Raw genomic sequence first — 24,321 nt, forward strand, 5'->3', positions numbered from 1 at the left:
GATGAATTTGGGTAGTCTGAATGCACAGTCAATTTGTAAATCTCTTGAAAGGTTTGTAATTGTAACTATTGAAAGATAATTTGCAAAAAGTTTGGCCAATAGGAGTTATAAGAATAACTTATTTTTGTACATGCACCAATATTGCTAACAATTATCTATGAACATGCAGAAGAGAAAAAGTACATGCAGTTTGCTTCTCTCTCTTTCTTTCTTTGTGCATAACTGTCACATGCCAATGTGCTCCTCTACACTATTTACTGTTTTGTCAATTTTTCACGTTTGAACAAAAATTGGGAAATGGAATGGCAGTTGAAACAATGAGAGAGATGTATATATTATATAAGTGTATAGAAATAGAGGAAGAGAGGGGGAGGGTGTGCAAGAAAGAGGGAAAATGAGAGAGAAATAAAGACAAACAGACATTTCATTTATTTTTTTCTTTTATTAATAAAATTGATACTATTAGTATATAGCAGTTTTTATGTCAATATATACAAGATTAAAAATTTGCATATGTACACATGATTACATAATGAATACAATTTGAACATGGAATGATTAGAAAAAGATTGCATAGAAATCACACATAGAAATTGAAGATTTGTCTATAAAAATAACAATACACAATACCAGTACTAGTTGGGTGTCTAATCTAAAAACAACCCATCTCTTAGAGGAAAACTTGTTTATATAGTAATTTAACATTATCTCAAGGGAAAATTAGAAAGCTTGCAAAGAATTTGCATGAATAAATTAATATTACCTGTTGAATTTATGTTTATATATCAAGGTGACTAATTACATCAAGTTATTCATAACTATTCCACAATCTGGCTCATTGGCTCATTTTATATTAAAAATCTCTCCAATTATGCAATTTCCCCCAAACTGCTGCAGGCCTAAGGTGACTTTTTCCTGTTCAAATACAATTGGGGAGGTTCTTGACTAGTCATAACAGCCATATTAACTTGGATATAGTGTCCTTTCACATTAACACTTCATGAATTTGGATTGAATGTTTGAATGCATGAACACCTATACTATGAAACCAGAAACTTTGCCTGAAAAAATCATATTTTTCATTCCACAAAGATTTCAAATAACATCCTCAAATTCTCATATTATGGCATCATCTATGATTCACAAACTCTTTAGGACTTTACACAATCCTTCTGATCTGAGGTACTGAAATAAAGATTTCAGATCAAGTATGTTTTTCTAAGTGAGGCATATATACGGTCTGATCATAATCCAAGAAGAAGATAATAGTACATCAATGAGCTGTCAGAGCTGCATAGGAAATGTCTCTACCGATTTATCTAACTGAAACGTTCTGTTTATACATGAAGAAGCCTAGTGTAATGTACCGGTAGACAATATATTATTTGACATGCTATACAACCATTTGGTTTCAAGTGAATTCAGCGACTTACAAATCTTATATATATTATTATTATTATGAAGAAGAATATATTACACACTTCTTGAATTTTGAGGAACAGAAAATATTATTTTTTACATATTCACAGTGTTATGCCATTCTGACCTGCTGCCCTAGAATTCATTCATATCAAGTGTTACTTGTGACATTCACATTCATTTTCACAATTCTAAACGCAAAATGAGAAAGATTCTACTACTATATACAATACTACACATTTTCATGTTTTAAAGCAACATAGATATGTTTGGTGGTACACAAGTCCAACATTCTGTACAAAAATTTACAAAATATATTCTGATTTACATTACGGTACATGATTATAGAATGTGACAAGTACTATATAGTTCATAAAAGCCAAATATATGGCCATTCATAAGCATGCCAATGTTCTTATCTACAAGAATGGACGGATTTGTTATGGTAAAAATAGAATTTCATACCAGTACATGATTCTTTGCTAAAATAGCACACAAGATGTTGGACGAAAATATTTCACAAACTTAATTTTGATGAAAATATGAAATCAGAAAGTTTTCTAATTGACAGATTGGAATGAAATACTAAACATCAGTATCAACAGGAAGATACACTTATTTCAACATTTTCTTCATTCTCTTTTATACATAACTTTAATGGAGTAATAATGAGTTGCTGGAATTATTTTGCATAATTTAAAAAAGAAGATAAAAATTGACATTCTTATCAGTACAATTTGCATGCATTTAAAAAACATGGAGGGGGTCATAAAAATATGAGATCACTTGGGAATTGATATAAAACGTGAAAAGTCAGCTGCAAATCCTTAATATGATTGATCTTGAGGCTATACATGACCTTCTCCCCTCCCCTTACCCACCTCATGAAGACATTAGGAGAAATTATTGAATGAAGTTCAACACTTTTGTGATATCCCCATACATGCAATGTATCACCACGCCATTTCAGCTAAATTTGATCTTCTCAAAAGGACTTCCCACATCTTTGAAGGGCAACCAAGTAATGGCATTTTCAATACTTGGTAACCCCAACCCCCCTACCCCCTGTTTTTTTTTCTTCAAAAAGATCCTAAGTTGAACTTAACAATTATGGAAAGCTGTTAGCATCTATGAAAATATTTTGTAAAAGGTATTTTAGAAGGCATAAAATGTTGATTCACATGATTCATATTTTCTATAAATGAAGGAGATTTCATGTTCTTGACGTGGAAAATATACAAAGTCTAGAAATACTTTATTTCTCGCTTTTGAATATATTTTATTTTAAGGCTAAAAATTGGCTCTCCATAACTTTTAAGTCCAACTTAGGGTTAAGTTCGACTTAGGATCTCTGTGAAACACGCCCCCCTCCTATTGTCATGGAGTTCATTACCATATCATAGCAGCTTTGATCTTCTTATACAAACTCTCCACATCTTCAAAGGTATTAATTAACAACCTTTCCATACCAACAATGCACATACCCTATCCTTCTGAAATTTCCCATTTCAACTCAAATTCATTACCATATCATAGCAGCTTTGATCTTCTTATATGAACTCTCCACATCTTGCAGGCACTCATGGGCCATCGCAGACGAGTGCTTGATGCGAGCCCGGCTCATATCGACGGCGTCTTGGATACTGCGCAACTCTCGCGTTGTCAGCGGACTATCCTGCGCTGCCCTCTCGATGGCGCCCCGGCAGTCCTCTTCAATTTGCCCATCCAGCTTCTGGAGAGCCGCTATAGCACCGGGACACTCGTGGAGTATTGTCCTGCTTGCTACTGCAACCTGCATCATTAGAAAAGCATATTAAACAACCATATTACAAGATATGACATTTGATTGTCTTAAGTTTTCTCTGATTAATTGCTTAGCAATGATTATGTGTTATGAGACCAGATTTAACTTAAAGGAAATATATCATGACGAGACTATATGTCTTTCCCGTGGCCCTATTTGGTGCCAATCAGGTATAATATGACTACGGACAACGCGACCGCAGCCTTCACGTGCATGCTAACATACGCAAAACCGAAGCGTGAGGAGAATTTCGGTCTGTTTCGCGAAGGCTAGCGCGCGCTGACCCAGTTAATCAAGTCCATTCGTTTATGTGCAGTTGTCCAAAAGAAGACGTAGATGGCGTCAACCAGTAATTCCCATGATACACTCCCTTTAAATACTGCTCTGTAACATGTAACTCCAAGTCTAGTTCATAATAATAATCCGTCCTTGTATAGTGCATAACACATTATGATATGCCCTAGCTTTAGCTCCTGTAGCAGTTAACAGTGCACAGTGCATTTCAAGGAATAATCCTTCCAGGTACCCATTTACCTCACCTTAGTGGAATAGGCCAAATGTAGATTAACGTCTTGCCATAGGACGTCGGTGTTGTGGCAGGGATTAGAACCCGTATCTTGTGGTTAACAGTACAGAGACTTATCCTCTGGACCACAACACCTCTTCATTATAAAGTCATTATCCTTAATACTCCATTGAGAAAAGATTACATCTAAGTCTGCTTTGTGACCAGATTAAATTTGAATCTAAATCGTAGCATTATTTACGTTTAGACTGCTCTATGATAGGATGAAATTCTTAGGACTGGAAGAAGTTAAATACTGCTCATGCACCTCTGATAGGTAAGGTGTAAAGTCTCTAATATCCTCTGACTCCATTACCCCACTCTTCATCACTTAAAATATTAAAAAGCCTTCAAGACAGTGTTAACTGTAATAATATGTATTGATCCATTACAGGTTTTCCTATAATACTGCTTCATGACAAGATTAACTGTATTACTGCTCTGTGACAGGATTAACATTAACACTGCTCTGTGACATGATTAACTTTGATACTGCTCTGAGACATGATTAACTTTGATACTGCTCTGTGACATGATTATCTCTAATACTGCTCTGTGACAGGATTATCTCTAATACTGCTCTATGACAAGATTAACTTCAATACTGATCTGTGACATGATTAACTTTAACACTGCTCTGTGACAGGATTAACTTTAATACTGCCCTGTGACGGAATGAACTTTCAGACATGCTCACCTCTGTCTGGAAGGTTTGGAGTAAGTCTCTCATGTCTTCTGATTTCTCCTCCTCATCCCTTTCCTGTCCTTTCACTAAGAGTGTGACGAAGCCATTATCATCTTCAGCCTATAACAAAAGAAATGAATTAGAGATAGATACAATGTGCACCATCTCCACTCCCTGGGGAGTATTCCTACCATATGTTCACCGTGAGGGCATAGGCAATTACTAACACAAATGCTTTCATCATCCTACCTGGTCCTCATTTCCATCTTGGGTATTGAGGTACAAATGTAGATCAATGCCTTGCCAAAGGTCATTAGTGCCGTGTCAGGGATCGAACCACGACCTTTAAATTTCAAGTCGAGTGCTTTCTACATGATTCTATGATCAGGAACTCTTGTTCAAACTGTGTGAATCTTTCACAACTGTAACACAATCAAAACAAGTTGAATGCTATGAGACATTAAGGCTTGAGGAATCTTAGATTCAGGGGAAAAAGAGGAATGACATCAAGAATTTGATATGTGAACATTTGCTCAATTTCAACAGTGGGTCAGGGAAATTTTACATCGAGAACTACATACACAGCCTCAGATTCTCCAAACAAATTAATATCTATAGGTGAAAATATGAAAAGAGATCACATGTAAATAAACATGATGTTTTTTATTGATATTAAACAAAAAATTATTTGTTGATTTTTTAAAAATTAAGAATTGGGCAAATTGATTCCCAGAAATGACAATTGATCCTCCACAAAATATGATGTTAAGTAAAAAGCAAGGGTTTAAAACTCACCAGTAACTCCAAGCTGTCCTTCTCCAGGGCTGCCTTGAGCCCACTCACGCAGTCTTCCATGGAGCACTTGGGTCCCTCCGGCACCATCTCCGCTTCCATACACTGGCTCTTGAAGAGTCGGACGGACTGTCTGTAGGCCAGCCTGGTCTCATGGATCAGAGCCATGTAGCGGTTGCACTTGTTGAAAAGGCCATCAAGCTAGGGACAGGTAATTAACAGATATGATACATTATGATTGCCACGGTTTTGAGCGCACACCAATATAATAATCATCGTCATCATTGTTTAGCATCCACTTTTCTCATGCCGTGGGGTAGGACATTTCTCCAGCCTCCTGGTCAATAAGCATTTATCTAGGTGACCCCATGTACTTAAAAAAAGAAAATATCTTTTCAATATGGAAACAGATCAACAATGAATGTTCATGTTAATCAAGATGACACAAGCTTTGTAAAAACAAATTCCCTAAATACAATATTATACAAATAATGAATGGTTATGAGTTCAATAGTGCGAATATGTTCATGAGTTGAAAGATTAACATTCTATTCAACGAGGCGTCAGCCGAGTTGAATAGAATTAACGTTAATCTTTCAACGAATGAACATATTTGCACTATTAAACGAATGAAAAACATTCATTATTTGTTTTATACAACATCGAAGAAGACCTAATAGAACGTTAATCAACAAATTATGCTTTACTCCTTATAAATATAAATTAAAGTTCGAGTCAAGCCTTCTCGATTACATGCAGATTGCCTTTGCGTCAGATACACGCAGGGATACGCGCACAGGCAGCAGAGAGGTACGCAGTCTGCATATAACCAAAAATGCACGGCGCATATAACCAAAAATGCACGACCGTGCAATATACCATCTATTGAATATCATGTGACCAACAATCGTCCAATAAAATGACAAGGATCCACGTAGGTGTTGTATAAAAGATTATAACACAGAGAAACAAAATGCTATTCATATCATGAATGATAATGTTGAATGTCATTTCTTTATGGAGGGCATTTTGCATCTTCGCTAGTTAGCCAACATACAGCATAATATTGGATGGTGTGTCAACGATGTTTTTGTGTATACATACAAAAACATTTTGTGTATACATACAAATGTATACATACAAAAACATGCAGAAAGACAATTCCTTTGTCCTTTTTACCAACAACACTCCTAATTTTGTTTAATGACTAATTAAAGGTGAAGCGCCTTGTGTCCCCTGGAAATGGCACTATTTAATTCCAATTATCTTTATTTCTGTATACTATACTTTACCTCTTTAATACCAGTCTTGTCCAGGGGCTCAAATGCTTTAGGATCCTTCTTCTTCTTTTTCTTGCCCTTCATGACCTTTGCCCTGTTGACCTTGACCTCTGTCATCCTGTCCAGGGTGCGGTCCATCAGCTTTCTTTCGATGAGATGTCTGATGAGAGCCTGAATGGCTGCATGGACGCTGCCATCAGCATTCTTTGCAGAGACTGCAACACTGTAGAGAGAAGTATGGACAGCACATATAAAGCTTGCTAATACAGCTATTGTCCTATTGTTCAAGGTTTTGTTTTGCAATGGTGTGCTCCGTTTACTTTTGCAGAAACAAATATATTTATTATTAATTTATATGATTAAATACATTTTAAATTTTTATTTGGAGAAAATTCAGAACAAAAAGGTGATATCATTACAAGGAAACATTTAGTAAAAAATAATATGCCACATAAATAAATTATATAACAAAATGATATAATCTACCATCCACCGTTAAAAGTGCCTCCACTTTGTCATTTCTTACCTGCCAACAAAACCATGTTTCTCTGCAAACTCCTCCAGGAACTGGATCTCAGCGGGTACCTCCTCCACCTCCTGCTGGTCCTCGTACTTCCAAACCGTCACTTCCTTCTCTTCTTCTTTATCCTCCTTCCCTCCATCCTCCCTCTTTGAATCACCATCCTTTCCTGGGTTTTCAGACTCTCCGTCCCTCTTCTCGGCACCAGGACTCGTCCTGTCTCCATCTTCATCTTCATCTCTGGTGTCGAGGAAATCATCCTCATCTTTCTTGGGAAGACTTTGGGTATCTGCATCCTTGTTGTCTTCGATTAGGAGTGGTTTATCTTCCTCGTCATCTGCATTTTCTTCCTGCGATGCATGTCTTTCTTCAACCTTAAGAGATCATCGTTTTGAAACAATGTAATTTGTAACTAAGATTTTATAAAGTTTCAAGGTTTGGAATGAAGGCAATTAGCAATGTTTTAAATGTACAAAGACAAATTAAACATTTTAATCTATTGAATTCTTTAAAAATTTATGTAAATTATTCATTTATAAACAAATCAAATCATAACAAAATGAAATAAATCATATGTCTCTTTTCATCATTACTTTATGGTATCAAGCCATAGATAATACCAGAATTTACAACTTGTAAAAATAATTAAATCTTCATATACAGTCAGACCTGCTTTAGTGACCACCTATCTACAAAGACCACATTTTTTGTTTCCCTTGAAAATGTTTTCTCAGAGAAACATGTACTAAAAAAACCTGTCTACAAAGGCACTTTTTGTGCTTCCCTTAGGGGGTCGCTATAGACAGGTTTGACTGTATTTCACTTACCAAATCATATTTGTTTCCCAGCAAGAGAACAGGTATCTGTGTGTGATCGGCAGGCTCATAGTCGGTCACGACCTTTGACCCCTCGGGGGTACTGACAACCCTCTTCTTGGAGATGACGGCATGGTTCAGGATATCTTGTTTCCAAGTGCTGGCGAGTTCCACACTCTCTTGATCCGCAATATTGGCTACAACTGTGTGTGAGGTAAATCCGGTGATGATGATTTGAGTTTGATAGAGCACAACATTACAAATTCCACCCCTTGGTCTATCTTATTTTTCATTTCCATTCTATTTTCATTAAACAAAAACCTCCATGTTTCGGCAATCTTTTTAAAATATACTTATGTTGCTTTTTACTACAGAATACAGACAATGTGATACCAACAGGGCCCTGTTTGATAAAAACAATAAAGTCAATTATAAGTTATAAAACAAATATAAATTTATCCTACTGAAGGGTTGATGAGTGACACTCTAAAACATATTGTAATTCTTTCATACATGTAGGAGCGGGGGGTTCGGGGAGGGATCGAGAGGTGCCCCAAAATTGTGAGGACAGGGGCACCCATGTACGCTTATTCTAAAATCATTGCATTTGATCAGTTATGAGCAGATCTGTGACAGTTGTTACTTATGCCAAGTTCTATATGAAAATGGTGAGAATCACTAGCTTACCAATAGCTGCATCGACATCCTTATAGTAGCTCGTCCTGAGGTCCATCTCTTCTCTGCCTGGTAGATCCCACATTGCCATAGAAACCACGGTATGCTCAGGAACATTCAACTTCTTCACTACATTCTCTGTTGAAATGAAAGGTGAAATCTCAAGGTCAAAGAGAACACATGGCATAGCTAGCCCCTTATAACAAATTACTATGGTAAACTGTATTTTGGCCACGGTACATACTGTATATACCAGGTACTACCATGGTAGTACAACTACGATTATTGCGGTACGTTGCTCTACATACTGTATATAGAGCCATGGTAAAACTGCTGTATAATATGGCAAAAATCACCCAACGACGATGGAAAACGCCTTAAAAACCAACAACAACAACAAAACGCTGTTTCATGGTCATACCATGGTAATACCATGGTAGTACCATGTTTGTTTTTTGTAAGGGAGAGCAAGATATACTGTATACATCCTATCACAGTACAAAATATTCAGAATATTCAAGCACCAGAATAGTACACTGAATAATGCAGCCCCCACTATCCCACAAAGTTGTTTATTCTCTGTTGCCATTGATTTCCTTTCCAAGATCGATTTCCATGAAGACAATTTCTGAAGACATGCACATGCAAGTTTATAATATGAATAACTACATAATTTATTAGATTTATTTATTTTATTTATTTATCGATGTCCTGCTAACACTATTTAACATTTCCAATTCTAACCAATGAGATTCTTTTTATTACATCAATGAAAAAAAATAAAACTATTGGGGAAAAATATACAAATAATGGAAAAAATATCTACTATTCTACTGACCTATATTGACTGTAGTTGTAGGCCGGTAGCTGTAATCAAACTGGTTTTTGAAGTAGCGCATGAAAACACTTGTCTTTCCGCTTTCAGCATCACCTGCAAAAACAGAAACAAATGATGAAAATTTTGTTTAGAAAAGAGCAAATTGTATAAAACTTCTGTTAGAAAAATATTTAAATTAACTTCTGCAAACTTTCAATTGTTCAAGCCTTTAGAATTGGCCTATCTAATTATCTGAGAATGTCCACTTTTTTCTTTTCACTTGTTGGAAAATCATTGACAAAATTGTAACTAAGTACTGTACAACTTACAAGTCTTGCATGACTCCGGCTTTCATTATGACCTTGATATTTAGCAACAGCAAGTACAAGTTGAATATGGAATTGGAAATCCTATATTTATAACTGTTTCCAAACTTTCCAGTCAATTTCATTGATTACATATTAAAATCACATCAAAGATTGCACAAAATCCAAAGTCCCTTTTTTGCATACTAAAGCCAAAGGTAAATTAGTTGATTGAACTTAGATAAACTTACCAACTAAAACTATTTTGAAGCTTGGGATATTTCCTATGCCTGGATCCAGGGCTAGACGAAGAAAAAAAATGGAAACAAAAAATCAAATACAATTATTGAAGTATAGATTATAAGTATGATTATGACCGGACCGAGTATGAGCTATGAGTAAAAGTATGAGCATGAGCCATAAAAACTGAGAGCTTCCTTGAATATTAGTTATAGGGTGTCTGATCGTGCACTCTGTTTTGTGTGCTAAAAAACCTTCCCATTGAAAAAGATTATTTAGATCTAAGTTCTTTGTTATAACAGTAGGCCTAGGCCTATTTAGACAATCTAGTAAGAGAGTCTAGACTCTATTTCTATTTGTTGTTGTTGTTTTAGTCTTAAAGGCGTGTGTCATTTAATTATGAATATTTACGCCAAATTAAAGTTTTATTAACAATTTTTGTAATGCAAAATTGTAATGCCAATTGGTAATGTCAATGATGATGCGATGTTGTTCAACAATTAATAGGCCTAGAATCTACTCACTAGCCTTGCCCTTGATAAATGATTAACAATAAAAGTCAGACAGACTTGACAGAGTTCAACGTTTTTGTAATGTAAATATAATAGTCTGTAATGTATCGAACTAACCACAATGAGCTACCGCAAAGTAGATCTAGACATCCATATTAAATTCTTTACAGCCACTCACTGCCCTAGCCCGGAGGGCCGCGGGGAACGGAGGCCCGGGCTGGAGCGGGGCGGCCGCGGTCCACTACTTGCTACTTCGTTCGCCTTCGACTAGAGTTCGACTAAATTCGAGCTCATCAGCTCGAGCACAGATCGGATAGAGACAATTACAACTTAATTACGGAATCAGTTTAATATTTAATATACAAAAAAATTATGATTGTATTTCACTTACCATACCCACTGCTACAACCAGTACCCATTTTGCTCCAAAACAAACGTAAATTGTTGGAGTCTATATAAAGTTAGTAATCATTCTGTTAGCCGGCCCAGTAGTACGATTCTGCCTTGCAATTGACTTCCGGTTATCATAAATGAATTGATCAATATACTGAGCTGAGTAAATGCATTGCAGATCTTTTAAAAATGATTTTTTAACCCTTATTAAACTTTCAAAATTACATGTTTGTGGAAATATTTATTTCATTGCAAAATAATTAAAAAAATCTAGAAAACGAATTTTTTAGCTGTTTCTTTTATAGAAGGGATTGACCGTTGCTGGGCGATAACGAAAAGGTTTACACTCTGACGTCATCGGCTCGAGACCATTGATTCAGCGAGCCCGTCTGCGTATAGTCTGATTGATTGATTGATTTTTATTCGACAAGCTTCCAACATAATAATAACAGATCAAAAAAAGTCAGCTTGAACAGGATAACCCACGAAAGCTCGAGAGCTTATTTCCAGTGGGGTCCCTTACAGACATGTAACAAATTAATAAGTTAAAATAGTAATATTTACAGACAGATAAGAAAATTAAAAGAACTACTTATTAAAGATAATAATAATAACAACATTAAACTGATGATAGAAATGATATTAAGTACAAGAAGAAAAAGAAGAAGGAGAAGAAGAAAAAGAGGAGAAGGAAGAAGAGGAAAATAATGATGAATTTGTAGAATTTCTATAACGTACGAAAACATAAGTATATACAACATGAAAAAGTATGAACCGACAGAAGAATAAAAATTTCAATCATATAACATGTCATTCACTTCTCTTCTCTGACTGTCAAGTATTAGGTATTCCTTTAATTTCCTCTTAAAATGATCATAGTTTCCTATTTCTTTTACACCATTGGGAAGGGAATTCCAATGGTCAAAATAATAAGAAGAAAGAAAGGTGAAAGACAGAAAGAAAGAGAGAGGGAGTGAGAGAGAGAGAGAGAGAGAGAGAGAGAGAGAGAGAGAGAAGTAAGGAAAAAAATAATGGAAGAGAGAAAGAAATTAAGAAAGAGGGATGAAAAAAGGATATAAATAATGAAAGAAAGAAAGAAAGAAAGAAAAAGAGAGAGCTGAGATATAAATCGATTAAAGAAAAAAGAACTTGAGGAAAAGAATATTAAAAAGAAAAAAATACAAGAAGAAGAAGAAGAGGAAAGATCATTAAGCCTTAAAGAGGAATAACAAATATGAGCAAATATTGACAAATCTCTTAAATTAACACATGATATCATATATGTTTGTCAGCATTTCCTTGATATAGCAGGAAAATTCCCCCCCCCCCCATGCACCCTCTATCCCATTTTTTTTTTTGGTTGCAAGTCACTGTTTATTTTTTGTTATTTTCCCCCAATTATGTTTTGTAATTTACTTTACTTTACAATCGTTATGATTTTAAATGTTTCTGGGCTGCAAGCGTATCAAGCTGTCACGCTTAGGCTGTAGCCCTTCTGTATCATCACCTCTTCGAGCGTATGTATCTATGATTTACTGAATGTGGAAATGTAATTTAACTTATGTTTTATACTCATGTAAAGACATTGTCACATTATTGTTATAACCTATGATGATTCAGTAACCAATAAATATTTCAACTATTTCAACTATTTCAACAAGAAGAAGAAGAACAAGACTCTGAGCCATTGCGTGAAAGGGCACTGGTCACTCAAAATCACTATCTCGGCGCAATTGCACAAAATTCATGTCGCACGTGTTTTTACTGTACTTACTAATAAAATAAACATATAATTATCAAGTTATGACGTTCTATTTAATATACGAGGCCAGGGGCGTCGCTAGACCTTTTTCAGTGGAGGGGGGGGGGGTGTAGAGGCCAACGATTACCGACTAAACTAGCCACCAATTACCGACAAAATTAAATGTCCAATATCTACAAATTCAACCCTATAAACCTGGGGCCGAAGGCTAAATTGTTTTTCCTATGGACTATGTATAGTACTTGCATATTCGCAAAATAGTCATTTTCCTCGACGACATAAATATACGTATTATTTCTTCAATTTAGTCAGCATCATAGCTATATATTTTAATGCAGGCGCGGAGCTAGGATCTTATTTTATGAAGGGGCGGTAGTGAACAAGAGAATCACTTAAAAGCGCGCTCATTAAGGGGTGAGGGTGATGGGCCTCCCGCGCGAAGCGCGAAAGCTTAGACGTTTCCTTAAATTATTAGGAGAAGAAGACGATTAATTGTACCGTTTTCGACTGTTAATCCTTGGCTGAATGAAGTTCCCCCCCCTCCCGTGCGAAGCGCGAAAGCTATGACGTTTCATTACATTATTATAAAAAAGAAGACGATTTGCTGTACCGTTCTCGACTGTTTATCCTTTTCAGAATTCAGTTCCCCCCCCCTCCAGCGTAAAGCGCGGAAGCTTTGACGTTTCATTAAATTATGAGAAAAAGCAGACAAATTTGGTGTACTGTTCTCGAATCTTAATCCTTGTCTTAATTCAGTTTCTCCCCCTCCCGCGCGAAGCGCGGAAGCTTTGACGTTTCATTAAATTATGAGAAAAAACAGACGATTCGGTGTACTGTTCTCCACCCTTAATCCTTATCTGAATGAAGCTTCCCCCTCCCGCGTATAGCGCGGAAGTTTTGACGTTTCATTAAATTATTAGAGAAAGACGACGATTCGTCGTACCGTTTTCGACTCTTAATAAGCCCTATTCATCTGAATTCAGTTTCCCCCTTTCACGCGAAGCGCGAAAGCTTTGACGTTTCCTCATATTATTAGAGAAAGAACACGATTCGTTGTACCGTTTTCGACTCTAAATAAGCCTTATTAATTTTGTCTGAATTCAGTTTTCCCCTCTCGCGCGAAGCGCTGAAGCTTTGACGTTTCCTTAAATTATTAGAGAAAGAAGACGATTCGTTGTACTGTTCTCGACTCGAGTAAATGAATTTTAGGCCAAGGGCCTTCCTGCTAGTTCACCGCCATGCATTGATTTAGTAATTACATTTTATATATATGTGAATTAAGAGTTAAACTCTGAGAAGTTATGGTTCAGATTAAACAAGAAAGTTGTTCCCTCGTTAAGATTTCTTTAGACATAGTTTTGGAGAGATAGAATCTCTGAGGCCAGTTTGTATAAGCGTCGGTTTCTGAAAGTAGCACTGACCAGAAGGTAGTGACTACGGTTTAAGATGGGAAAGTTTGGTTCAGGTATGCCCAGGAGGGGAGAAATGGTGTTGGCAAGTTGAGAAGCGAGGTTTTATGACAACACGGTTTAGGCCAAGGGGATAATGAGTATGAAAAGAAGAGTTAACACTGACTTGGGAACTAGGTTCGAATAAGACAGAAACGTTGGAACGTAATTTAAATAACTTATAAATATTTGTACTACAAGTGGATTAAGATACCATGTAACCTAGACTAGTTCATGCTTATAACATGTGTAAGCATCGTAAATACTGCAGTTGTTACATAAATTGAATCTTTACCATCGTTGCGGAATTCATTCCACCAGTTACTGTGTCAGGCGCGTACGCAGGGGGGGGGGGGGTGTTTGGGGGGTTAAAGGTACTATGTCCCCCTTTTGCAGCCAACCTCAAATTCTGTAGAGCTTTGCAGGAATTATGAATATGTCATGTATGTCCTATCTGTGAAATTTAAATGTTAGCAGTGTCCTCATATTCAAATTATGCAAGGAAACCCGTTTACTTGCTAGATTTCACTGTCAGACACTATTGAGTGACTGACTGGCTTTTTTCTTCTTTGGTAATAACGAGCTGTAAAGGGTACATGAGCATTTGTCTACATCAATATACCACTCCTTTCAATGGCCAAAAAAAAATTGATTGAATCTTTGCGCAGCATAAAACGTACAACCATTCGGTACAATTGTCTGAAAATCAAGATTATTACTTTTGGGCTCTATAGCCCTAAAGTCGATTTGACAACTAATAGTCATTATTTTCCCACTTGAAGACATTTTCAAGCTCCACCTTTTTTAGGGAAGTTTTAAATAAGTATTATCTTTCAAATGCAGTTGGAATTTAACTTTTTCATTTTTTGCGCCTGCAAATGGGACATAGTACCTTTAAACCCCCCCCCCTTTGGTATTTTTATGTGTATAAACCCCCCTAAAAAAAACCAAACCCCCCCCCCCTTTGGTTTTGGTTTTTGTTTTGTTTTGTTTTTTTGAATAAAAAATAAATAAATAAAATAAATAAATATTCCCATGGCTGACCTAAACAAGGTGACCTTACCTCCCCCCCCCCCCCCCAACGGAGCAAAATGTCAAATTTTAAAATTTCGAGACCAAAAAAAAAAAAGTTTCCTCTTACCCTTCCCCCCCCCCCCCCCCCCCCCGCTTATTCAGCGGCTGGCTGAGTCGAGTGCGAAATTATCGGCCCGATTTGAAAATGTTAACCCCCCCCCCCCCCCCCTTGAAAAAAATCCTGCGTACGCACCTGTACTGTGTTATACATTATTAAAGTTCAAGTTAAACATTATTACAAAGTATTCTCGCCACGATCTTTTGCGAAAAAAGGTGGGTAGGGATTATATTATATATCTCACGAGACACTAGATTCTTTAGTTTTCCTGAAATTAAGCAAATTAACGGCACTCTGAACTCGCTACATGAGCAGATCTATCTTGGTCGATCTGCTAGTGAAGGAATCGCGTATTCATATTGCAGGGTGATCCCGCCCATCTTAGACGGAGGGATGACAATGGACTTATGTATTGTGATGTGCATCTGCATCTACTAGACATACATATATAATTTCCTGATTTGTTTTCTTTTTTCGGGAGAAGAAAAGGGGAGAGAGAGAGAGAGAGAGATTTGACAAGTCACGCACGCACAGCGGTGTTGACATTCACACTCTCACCAGTTTTCTACGATAAACCCCTATTTCATAAAAATCGACGAGTCTGGTACCTTGGTGTTACGCTCTAGTGCACTCGAACGTACGTCGTCTGTGTGGGAGGTACACAAAATGACTCATTGATCTTTTTCAAATTTGTTCATATGAATTATTTATTGAAGCAATTGCCTGACCAATAATTGTAGACCTGATTGATAAAGAAGATGTTGATGGAGAGGTAACTGCAATTGTCATGTGAGAGAGAGAGAGATAGAGAATGGTGAGTTTGGATTGATTTATTTAACCAACAGTTTGCTTGATGCAAACGGCCCTATTACGCCATTGATTCCAGCTCGGATAAGTTTGAGAGAGAGAGAGAGTAAGAAAATGCGAGACTATGCAGCGAGAGGCTAAGTGAGTACTCTGTGGTACCTATCCCTGAGTAGTGTGGAGCGAACGTATGCACCTATGCATGTGCGAGAAAATGCTTATTAAGTTCTGAATGTGGTTGTCGTCCAGGTGCTGATGCACTTGTGCTGATGGTGTGTGAATGAGTGGCGACGGGCCTATGATGGAAGAGAGAGATTCCATTAGGATCCGATCCTATTGGACCATCAGAAACCATTGGAGCTATTGGTGTCTAATGGTTTCAATAGGGAAAGTGAAATGATGGACCCACAGAAACCATTAGAAAATATCTATTGGACCAACACAAACCCACAGAAAGAAATGCTGATGGACCAACAGAAAGCTTCTATTGGACCAGCATCCACCCATGTCTTCTATGGGTTTCACAGGAGTTTCGGTTAGATGCTCAGTATGTTGATAGTAGAGACCCAACTGAGGTGGTAGGTCGCACAAGACGAACCTCTTTCCGGAAAGATGTACTAGTACCCGAGAAGTTTAGCGGTAAAATGCCGTGGCTGAACTATCAAAGACATTTTGAAGTGTGTATGAACTTCAATGGTTGGAGTGACTTGGAAGCGGGACAATATCTGGCAACTAGACTGCATATGGTCCGGCACTGAAAGTACTTGGAAGTTTGGCTCCACATGAGAGAATTACGTACAGTAAACTGGTCAGTTAGGACAAAGATTTGGTCCAGGAGAGAGCAAAATTATTGCGTGACACGCAGGGAGCTGCTCGCCGTCATCTATTTCCTTAAATATTTCAGACCCTATTTGTATGGTCAAGATGTAACCGTTCGTACTGACCATTGAGCATTGAGATGGTCATTTAACTTCAAGAACCCAGAAGGACAATTAGCACGTTGGTTAGAAGTTATCAGTCAGTATAGACTCACCCTTGTGCACCGGGCAGGAAGACAACACTGCAATGCTGATGGCCTCTCACGCCGCCCTTGTCGTCAATGTGGTCAAGCTGAGGACGTCTGCAATAATGAATAAGTAAATGCATAAATGATGTAAATAGTAGAATTAAACATTTTTCAGAAATTAAATGTTTTCTATTTATGTGTTTCAAATAGTTGGGTTACCATGTTACCTATATGTTAACAATGACTTCCATAATGAACTTAGAGGACGAAGTAACTGATAGGATAAGAGCAATACAGTAATTATTGTCACCGACTATTACATAATTTATGATGACATTAGAAGAGCCCAACTACACGATCCTGATGTGAAACATGTATTGGAAAGAGCAGAACGAACATAGGCCTGACTGGAAGGATGTATCCCGCCTCTCTACCGCCACTAAGAAGTATTGGATAAATTGGAACTTGTTAGAAGTCAAGGATGAAGTACTGACTAGGAGATGGGAATCAGACAATGGAAAACAGATCAATTGGAAAATAGTACTCCCACGTGCTTTGAGACCCAAAGTTCTGCTCGAACTACACAGTTCTAACACTGGATGTCATTTTGGAATGAACAAACTGTTACACAAAGTTCAAAAACGGTATTACTGGGTTGGACTAACAGCAGATGTACGGTCAATGGTCCGGAAATGCGATGTTTGTGCAAAACTGAAGAATCCACCTAAGAGGGCAAGAGCCCCGTTGCAACAATATCGTGTTGGAGCCCCCCTAGAGAGGGTTGCGGCTGATTAGGCCCTTTGCCCACCACGGAGAGAGGAAACAAATATGTCCTCGTAGTAGGAGACTATTTTACCAAGTGGGTAGAAGCATATCCACTGCCAAACCAAGAAGCAATTATTGTAACTAGAGTATTGGTCCAAGAGTTTATTTCTAGATTTGGCATACCCAAAGAATTGCACACGGATCAAGGCCGCAATTTTGAATCCAACGTCATGGCAGAAGTATGCAAGTTACTAGGTATAAAGAAGACAAGGACATGCCCATTACACCCTAGGGGGGATGGATTTGTAGAACGATTCAATCATACCTTAGTGTGCACTGTTGCCTCCATACTCGACCCAGACAGGAATCAGAAGGACTGGGATGAGAAAGTGCCCCTTGCAATGATGGCATATAGATCATCCGTTCAGGAATCAACTGGTGAAACTCCAGCAATGATGATGATGGGTAGAGAAATCCCATTGCCACTTGGTGTCTTGGTTCAATCTCCATCTCCTGAAAGACCAAAAGAAACAGACTATGCATTTGAATTACGTCAGAAGCTTTAAGATGTACATGAAGCTGAGCGACATTATGACAGAAACACCCAATAAATATTAAGAAGTTTTCAGGCAGGGGACTGGGTATGGCTAAGTGGAGTACATAGGGAAAAAGGTGTCTGCCCCAAGTTCATACCTAAATGGACAGGACCATACATGATCACTAACAAGATGTCTGATGTAGTATATAGGATCCAACAAAGTAGGAAATGCAAACCTAAAGTGGTGCACTTAGATAGGTTAAAAGCTTATGAGGGTCTTGCTATGAAGGATTGGACTCAACAACCATTATCTAGAAGAAATCCCGAGAGAGTCAAGCACATTCCCAAACGTTACACTGAAGAATAAACCCTCATCTTTAAATGTCTTTCAATATTTTTATATTTTCAAACAGATGCCCCATTGCAGGAAATGCACCCTTGAATACGACACCTACCCAGAGCTAAAGGGACACCTACAGCAAGGTCATGACTCCGACCTCACATACCAGTGTCGAAGATGCGACTATGAGTCGGAGGAAGAGGAGCATCTGGTGCGTCACCTGAAACGGCAGCACCAAATGAAAGGACCGGAGACCAAACACAACCCCTACGATGTAGCGTCGATCCGATTCCTCCGTAAGCGAAACGCAAGTGAGAGGAAGCAGAAGCGAAGCAGACAAGTAGAGGAGAAGGCAAGAGAGGAGAAGGCAAGAGAGGAAGAGAAGGCAATGGAGGAGGAGAAGGCAAGAGAGGAGGAGAAGGAGAGAAACAGGAGGGAGATGGCAAGAAGAATAGCAAGGAAAATCGAAGAGGGAAAGCAAACCAGGGAGGCAGAGCTGAGTGTAGAGGCGAGTGAGTCAGAGGGGGAGGAGATGGAGTCTCAGACCGAGGCAGAGCTGAGCCTGAGTGATAGTGACGAGGAACAGGTGGTGCCTCCTTTAAGGATGGCCATCGTCAAAGAGAGCGAGAGCAACGACTTTGAGCTCACTTGCCATGTAAAATCCCCCAAATTCGGTATTACCCAGCTTAAGTGTGTTTCAGTTACCACAGAAACTTTTGTGAATGTGGGTGGAAAAAGCGTTCTACATGAGAAGAAAACGTCCCACTTTTACCCTCACGACGAGCTATTAGTTTAATATTTTGTATGTCTTATTGATGTATTTATTATTGTATAGACCTATATACCGATTCCCTCATAAATGTACATTTTTTTTAATAAAATAAGTTTTATTCGCTGAGGACAGCAAAGTTTAAAAGGTGGGGTGTAGTGTGGCGTTTTTGACCCCACCCCTCTACTTTTTCTTTAATTAAACAATTGGCGGGTACATAAAATATACATGTTTATCTTTCATATGGATTTGAAGGAGAGAAACAGGAGGGAGATGGCAAGAAGATATATAAATAAACTTTCTATACGAGTAGAACTCTAGATCGTTTTACCACACCAAGTACAATGTGTGGGACTGAAATACCTCTCTTAAAGTGAGACACCTTATGTCACCTTTTAAAACTTTAATTCTCAAGAATTACACATACATGTATATAATGTTGTGGAAGCAGGTACTCACCATTGGTATTTCTCATATTATTAGATTTCCTTGGTAACCATTTTGTATTATTCCTGTGAGATAATGTACATGTAGGTCTATGCGCGTTCAGGAATATACCTTTTAAACTTCCCGCGAGAGATTTTGAGTTGCATTGAATATGACGTGGACGGTGCTATTTTATTCAGAGGATCTTTGGTTATCTGGCCGGTCGGCCTGGTTAAAAGTGGCGCGTAAATATGTGTGAACTTTTGACCAATCACGTTGCCGGATTTGAAGGGTATAAATACGGGGCGGGAGACAATTTGGCACAAGTTCTCAGATCGCCATTTTGCAAGACCATTCGGACGTTCTCAATTCATTCTTATTCTCTTCTCAGACTTCACTCCAAAGAAGCATTGTAAGTACCAATTTTATTCAAATTAAATAGGAATAATTAAAGGGAAGATTACATATTAATATGGAATGCAGTTCTTACTGATTTAATGAATTTATTATCTAAATGTGGGATTTAAGGAGAAATTGAATTTGATGTACATACTCCGATTTTAGATTTGGATCTTTGGTAATAAAATTACAGTTATAGTTCCTCAGTAAATTCATATCTAATGGAGATAATAATATTGATGTATGCAGTGTGTGATGTGATATTTTCAGACTGAATTCTGGAATTATTTTGTGCTTATTGAAATATATTGAAATGTCCAAATTGTCGACCTTTTGGTCACGGACACTTCTGAAATATTCTAAGTGTCAATGTTTTGGCTCTGATAGGACTTAGACAGAAAAGACAAATCATTCATTGCATCCTTGTATATAATTATTTATTATAGAACTGAACAACATGTGTGGAAAGAACATTATGTCCTCGTTCGTACTGCAGGGTCTGGGACCCTGGCATTATTTATTCAGACCTGTACTGGTTGGAAATCGAATCAGGACAATTATCCCCTGGGCAATCACCCCCCGGAAAATTAGCACCCGGAAAGCTAACCCCCACGGACAATTACCCCCCCCCCCCCCCAGAAAATTACCCCCCAGAGAATTACCCCCCGAGGACAATTACCACCCAAGGACAATTACCCCCTGGAAAATTACCCCCGAGGACAATTACCCCCGAGGACAATTACCCCCGAGGACAACTACCCCCGAGGACAACTACCCCCGAGGACAACTACCCCCCGAGGACAATTACCCCCCCGAGGAAAACTACCCCCGAACACATACCCCGAGGACAATTACTCCCCGAGGACAATTCCCCCAAGTACAACTACCCCATCCTCCGAGGACAACTATCCACAAAGACAACTACCTCCAATGACAATCACCCCCCGAGGAATTTGTAAGACATTGACAAATGTTGCGAGCTTTTCTCCAAATTACTCTTTACAGAAAATTTCATAAACTTTCAATTTATATGTTATTTGTGAAGTTCATTTTAGTGTTTTCAAATTATTTACTTCGATGTGGGGGGGGGGGGGGGCTGGGAGTTGCCTAATTCCCCCGAAGTTTTGCTACCGAGTAAAGAAATTCAACAATACATTGCGCGCAGATGAATACGCCTTACAGCCTCTCTCACCAACAATGGCAAAACAAAGAAATTAGGATGTAATATTTCATTTATGCATCCTCTGTAACTTTTTTAATAACCTGATCGTGTATTTGTCTTTGTATAATGGGCCCTCGTCCATGATCCGAAATTAAGGTTTTCTTCACGTTATCTATATCTTTCTATTATCTATATATTTATGTTGTCATGCGGGAGTATGATATGCGCAGGTCGAGGGTTCGAATCACGACACCGGCACTAATATCCTTTGGCAAGATATTAACCTGCACTTGCTACTCTCCACCCAGGTGTTAAATGGGTACCCAGAAGTATGCGACCGTCATTGTTGGTCACAACGGTGTCGATTTTTATCCGTGATTGGGGGATGATAGGTGCCAAAATATTTTCGGCAATGGATCAAAGCAACCAAGAGGTAGAAACGTGTGGCAGGTTACACCCCTTCCCTTACAAGTTATTAATTTTGTCAAGTCACCCTCAATAAAGATAACATTTCAGAGAATATGGGACCCATGTGGGCTTGCAACTTGGGTTATTATCCTCTCAAGCGCGTAGCAAGGATTTTATTTTAGGGGGGCGGTGGTGAGCACGCGAAGCGCGCTCCCTATATAGGGGGTGGCTGCAGGAAGGGGGGTTTCCCCGTCCCACGCGAAGCGCGGAGCTTTGATGTTTCATTAAATTATTGGAGAAAGAAGACGATTCGTTGTACCGTTCTCGACTCTTAATCCTTGTATTAATTCAATTTCTTTTGACGTTTCATTAAATTATTAGAGAAAGAAGACGATTTGTTGTACCGTTCTCGACTCTTAATCCTTGTTTGAATGAAGTTCCCCTTCCTCCGCGCATAGCGCGGAAGCTCTGAAATTTCATTAAATTGATAAAGAAAGAAGACGATTCGTTGTACCATTCTCGACTCTTAATCTTTGTCTGAATTCAGTTCACCCCAGGGCCCTGGTATGGGAACGATTTTTTCACCGGGGGTGCTGAGATATATATATATATATACATATATATACACGTATATATCCAGAGTAGGAAGCATTTGCAACTTTATAACCACAAATTAGTCGCATTTTCACACACTTCCTTGAGTAATATGATGTAAAATTGGTTTCTCCTACCCCCTCTAAGAGTAGGGATCTTTTGCAATTTGAGAACCACATTTGGCGCATTAATGTCCACCTTCACTTCCTGGAGAGAAAAAAAAAACGAGACCTTCTGATTAGTTAGAAGTTAGAGAAAAGTGATCTGTCACGTCTCGAGACGTTGCATATGCTTCGTTGCTGCACATTGCACAAAGACGGTGGTCTGGTCAGTGGCGGATCCAGGGGGGGGGGGGGGAAGAAGGAAAAAAAGAAGAAAAAAAAAGAAGGAAAAATAAAACAAGGAACAAAAAGGGGGGAGTGTTACTTCCCCCTAAGCCACTGAACGAAATATCTGACGACGTAATTTTTCCAATTTCCGGGGCCAAAAAGAAAATGTGGAGAGAAATTAGGGAAAGAAAACAAAAAGAGAAAGAAGACAGGTAGGGGAGATCAGTTGCGATTTTTCCGCCAACAAAGTGTAGATCAGGGGGGGGGGCGGGGCACTGGCGTCTTGATCGGGGAGGGGGTTTATTTCTGATTCCATAACCGTTACGGTGGTTTACACATAATGCTGAAATGACATAATTTTCTGAGATTTTTCCTCATTTTTTAGTAAATTATACATTTTTATGCGTTTGTTGTAAAATGACCAATTCCTAAATTTACAGCCAGGCAAGAAATATGGTTCTTGAGGTGCCTACATGTCAGGGCCCGCGGAACGGCGGGGATCGGGAGCTTACACCTCCCCCCCCCCCCCCCCCCCCACACACATTTTTTTGACAAAGTATATTAAAGAGAAATAGAAAGAAAAAGAGCAAGAAAGAAAGAATAGTTAACTGCCAGTGTCACAACAATATAAGGTATAACAAAATATGCTCATCTGGCCGTAATTAAACGCCTAAAATCCCTGAGCTTCCGGGGTCTTCCCCTCTGGACTCAACCAACGGCCCTAAGGCGGGCCCCCTGATACTCATCTGACCGTAATTTAGTGCCTAAAACCCTTGGGCTTCTGGAGGCTCCGCCCGCTGGACCCACGCCAATCAGTGTCCTGCCAGTGTCAAAAATAAGGTATAAAAATATGTTCATCTGACCGTAATCAATGCCTAAAACCCCTGTGCTTCCGGGGGATCTGCCCCCTGAACCCCGCCTAGGGCCCTAAGGCGGACCCCTGGATTCTAATATGACGGTAATTTAATGCCTAAAACCCCTGAGCTTCTGGGGGCTCCGCCCGCTGGACCTCACGCCAATCAGTGTCCTGCCAGTGGCACAAATACGGTATAAAAATGTGTTCATCTGACCGTAATTAAACGCCTAAAACTCCCGAGCTTCCGGGGGCTCTGTCCCCTGGACTCAACCAACGGCCCTAAGGCGAGCCCCCTGGTACTCATTTGACCGTAATTTAGTGCCTAAAACCCCTGAGATTCCGGGGTGATCCGCACCGTCGACCCCTAAGGCGGGCCCCTGAATGCTTGTCTGACCGTAATATATTGCTTTAATCCCCTGAGTTTCCGGGAGCGGACAAGGTATCAAAATATGTGCCTCTGACTGCAGACGCGTCCCCCCCCCCCCCAAAAAAAAAAAAAAACCGGTAAAAAAAACAGAGGGGGAGAAAAAGAAGAGGACGTAGGAAGAAAAATGAGCAGACAAAAAAACATTTTTGAAATTCAGACAAGGATTAAGAGTCGAGAACGGTACAACGAATCGTCTTCTTTCTTTAATAATTTTAATGAAACGTCAAAGCTTCCGCGCTTCGCGAAGGAGGGGGGGGGGGACTAAATTCATACAAGAATTAATAGTCAAGAATGGTAATACGAATCGTCTTCTTTCTCTAATGATTTAATGAAA

The 24,321-nt window shown here is 38.7% G+C and overlaps 1 protein-coding gene across 1 annotated transcript; it reads right to left on the reverse strand.

Moving 5' to 3' along the window:
• Nucleotides 1-431: 431 nt before the first annotated feature.
• LOC586472 lies at nt 432-10,950 on the reverse strand. The gene is made up of 10 exons (XM_786252.5): nt 10,821-10,950; nt 9,929-9,979; nt 9,394-9,486; nt 8,568-8,693; nt 7,893-8,083; nt 7,072-7,439; nt 6,558-6,768; nt 5,269-5,466; nt 4,486-4,593; nt 432-3,211 (listed from the first exon to the last, which is right to left on the reverse strand). Exons 1-10 carry the CDS (start codon nt 10,846-10,848, stop codon nt 2,942-2,944), a joined length of 1,644 nt encoding a protein of 547 aa, XP_791345.3. The 5' UTR covers nt 10,849-10,950; the 3' UTR covers nt 432-2,941.
• Between the last annotated feature and the right edge of the window lie 13,371 nt (nt 10,951-24,321).

The sequence above is a fragment of the Strongylocentrotus purpuratus genome, unplaced genomic scaffold, assembly GCF_000002235.5.
Source record: "Strongylocentrotus purpuratus isolate Spur 01 unplaced genomic scaffold, Spur_5.0 spur5_scaffold_21, whole genome shotgun sequence".
Classification (NCBI taxonomy): domain Eukaryota; kingdom Metazoa; phylum Echinodermata; class Echinoidea; order Camarodonta; family Strongylocentrotidae; genus Strongylocentrotus; species Strongylocentrotus purpuratus.

Excerpts from the sequence above, each read along its gene's own strand:
- LOC586472 (XM_786252.5), bottom strand. The coding sequence starts at position 10,848 with ATGGGTACTGGTTGTAGCAGTGGGTATG. Across the intron at positions 8,084-8,567 it reads GGATGTCGATGCAGCTATTG|TTGTAGCCAATATTGCGGAT; the intron begins GTAAGCTAGTGA and ends CCTCACACACAG. Across the intron at positions 3,212-4,485 it reads TCCAAACCTTCCAGACAGAG|GTTGCAGTAGCAAGCAGGAC; the intron begins GTGAGCATGTCT and ends CTAATGATGCAG.